This window comes from Morone saxatilis, unplaced genomic scaffold (assembly GCF_004916995.1).
Source record: "Morone saxatilis isolate NCDOM2014 unplaced genomic scaffold, NCSU_SB_2.0 Contig6, whole genome shotgun sequence".
NCBI classification, from domain to species: Eukaryota; Metazoa; Chordata; class Actinopteri; family Moronidae; genus Morone; species Morone saxatilis.
This window is the reverse complement of record NW_023340206.1, coordinates 8,119,062-8,121,156: the sequence shown is the minus strand read 5'-3', so window position 1 is coordinate 8,121,156 and position 2,095 is coordinate 8,119,062. Positions and strand designations below refer to the sequence as shown.

General features: G+C 41.1%; 1 protein-coding gene across 1 annotated transcript in view; it reads left to right on the top strand.

Moving 5' to 3' along the window:
- The window catches only part of runx1 (RUNX family transcription factor 1), a 25,653-nt gene that overhangs the window by 14,790 nt on the left and 8,768 nt on the right, over positions 1–2,095 (top strand). The window contains exon 4 of the mRNA XM_035678072.1: positions 257–361. Coding sequence (XP_035533965.1) covers positions 257–361 — 105 coding nt within the window. The remainder of the gene's footprint in view (positions 1–256; positions 362–2,095) is intronic.

Below are 2,095 nucleotides of genomic sequence, written 5' to 3'. Positions count from 1 at the left end.
TGTGTGTGTGTGTGTGGCGTCTGGTTTATTCCTGTCTGGGGGTCCATGACTTACATTACTTAATGCATTAAGCAGACCAAGAGGATATTTGGGGAGAACAGGAGGGAGGGGGATAGAAGTAGAGGCAAGATGGAAAGGAGAGAGGAAAGTGCTGGAAAAACTAATATTAATTAACACTTCACTATTTTTCTCTTCTTCTATTCATCTATTCTCTCACATTCTCTTTCTCCCACTTTTCCTCTCCTCTCTCTCACAGGAAAGAGTTTCACTCTGACCATCACAGTGTTCACCAACCCTCCTCAGGTGGCCACGTACCAGAGAGCCATTAAAATCACAGTGGACGGTCCTAGGGAGCCACGGCGTGAGTGACACTGACACACAAATGTTGACATTTCAATTCCTCAGCAGATATTAACATCTGGAGTTAGGGTTAGGAATATTATTTTCCATTTCTGCCAATAGATCTTCCTAAATGTTACACACTGGACCTTTAAATAAATGTAAAAGTGAAGCATCTTGGCATTGTTAGTATGCCACTCTTTGGGAAAACCCTACTTCCAGACAAGAACAAGGTTTTGCAGATGACTCTGCAAATAAACTATGACCGAATGTTAATTGGACACAGTGCTTCTTCCACTGACACTGAACATACAGGGATACTGGGTTGCCATACGCTCTCACTTACAGCAAGTCCACGATCTCATATGACTCATTTTACTTCCAAAGAATTGGACTCAGTTTAGAATACACTGTAAGTCTGTATTTGCTTAATGGATGCTGTTCAAAGAACACTGCTGGAGTCTAAGTAGAAGTCAGTATTTTAATGTCTAATATTGGAGCATAGAATACAAGGTATTCAAATGTTTATTCCAACCTGGGTCTTTTCAAAGGAACCCAGTACCCAGGTAATGGTATTATTATACCATAACCACAGTCTTTCTTTGACCATAACCAAGTGTTTTTGTTGCCTCATCATACCTTAACCATAGCTTATTTGCTATAACCGCAATCCTTCCCTGGCCTTAAGCATACTATAGTGACCATGAGCAGATATGAAAAGCAAGAATGTGAAAAATTTTCGCTGTCAATGGATGTAATTTTGAATCATCCAATATCAACATTATTGTCTGCTGAGAGCGTTGCATATTGAGGGACAGTAACATTTTGATCTTAATTTACTATTTATAGGCCCCTTTTTAGGTTTCATACTTGCCTTATAAAGTTGGAACATGGTGGTTGTTTAATAGTTTTATTAATGAGCTGACAGAATTGTATTGTTTGTTTTTATTTGATCATTTAAAGTTGTATTTAATATTTGTCACTGTGTGGTATTGAAGTCAATAAACCAACTAGATACTCTGTGGAGACATGCCTCTAATCCTTACAGACAAACTCTCGGATGAGTGAGTCAATAAGGAACCTGATGCAACACTGAGTTCCTCTCCCACTCAATGTGATGAAACATGGGGATTTCTGGTGGCAGATGAAAACAAGAGGAAGAGAGAGAAAGATTTTGTTTTGCTAATAAACACTAATATACGCTATGACATATGAATAACTGAACAGAACTGAGCGAGGAGTCAGTGAGGGTGACAGAAAGAGAGGAAGACTCCTGCCAGCTCCGCTCAGCTGTGAATAACCATCACTCGTCTCTATCTTGCCCACACACACACACACAGTATAAATACACACACATGCACACTTCCCCCATTGGGAGGAAGTGCCTGTAACTGGAGCTCAGTCTCCGTGCTTTGAAGTGCAGCCAACACCACAGACAGCGTGACAAACCACCACACACACATACAGGGAGACAGCCAGACCCCTATGCGGCGCCCATCGTCAGATTCCCGAATGCAATAGCAGACAGAGTGTGTTAACAATGTCGGGACATTGTTATAGCCAGTGTTGGGTTTTAACTGTTACTGTAATCCCTGGATTATGAAATCAGATTTCAAGCATGAAGTAATCTTCTGACACATCACCTCTAGATATCTTTGCGTTGCACACTTTGAAGCTGCTGAAAGGCGCCAGACAACAGTATATGTAAATGTGACCACCGGGAATCATGACACGTCATCTCTCTCTCTCTCTCTCT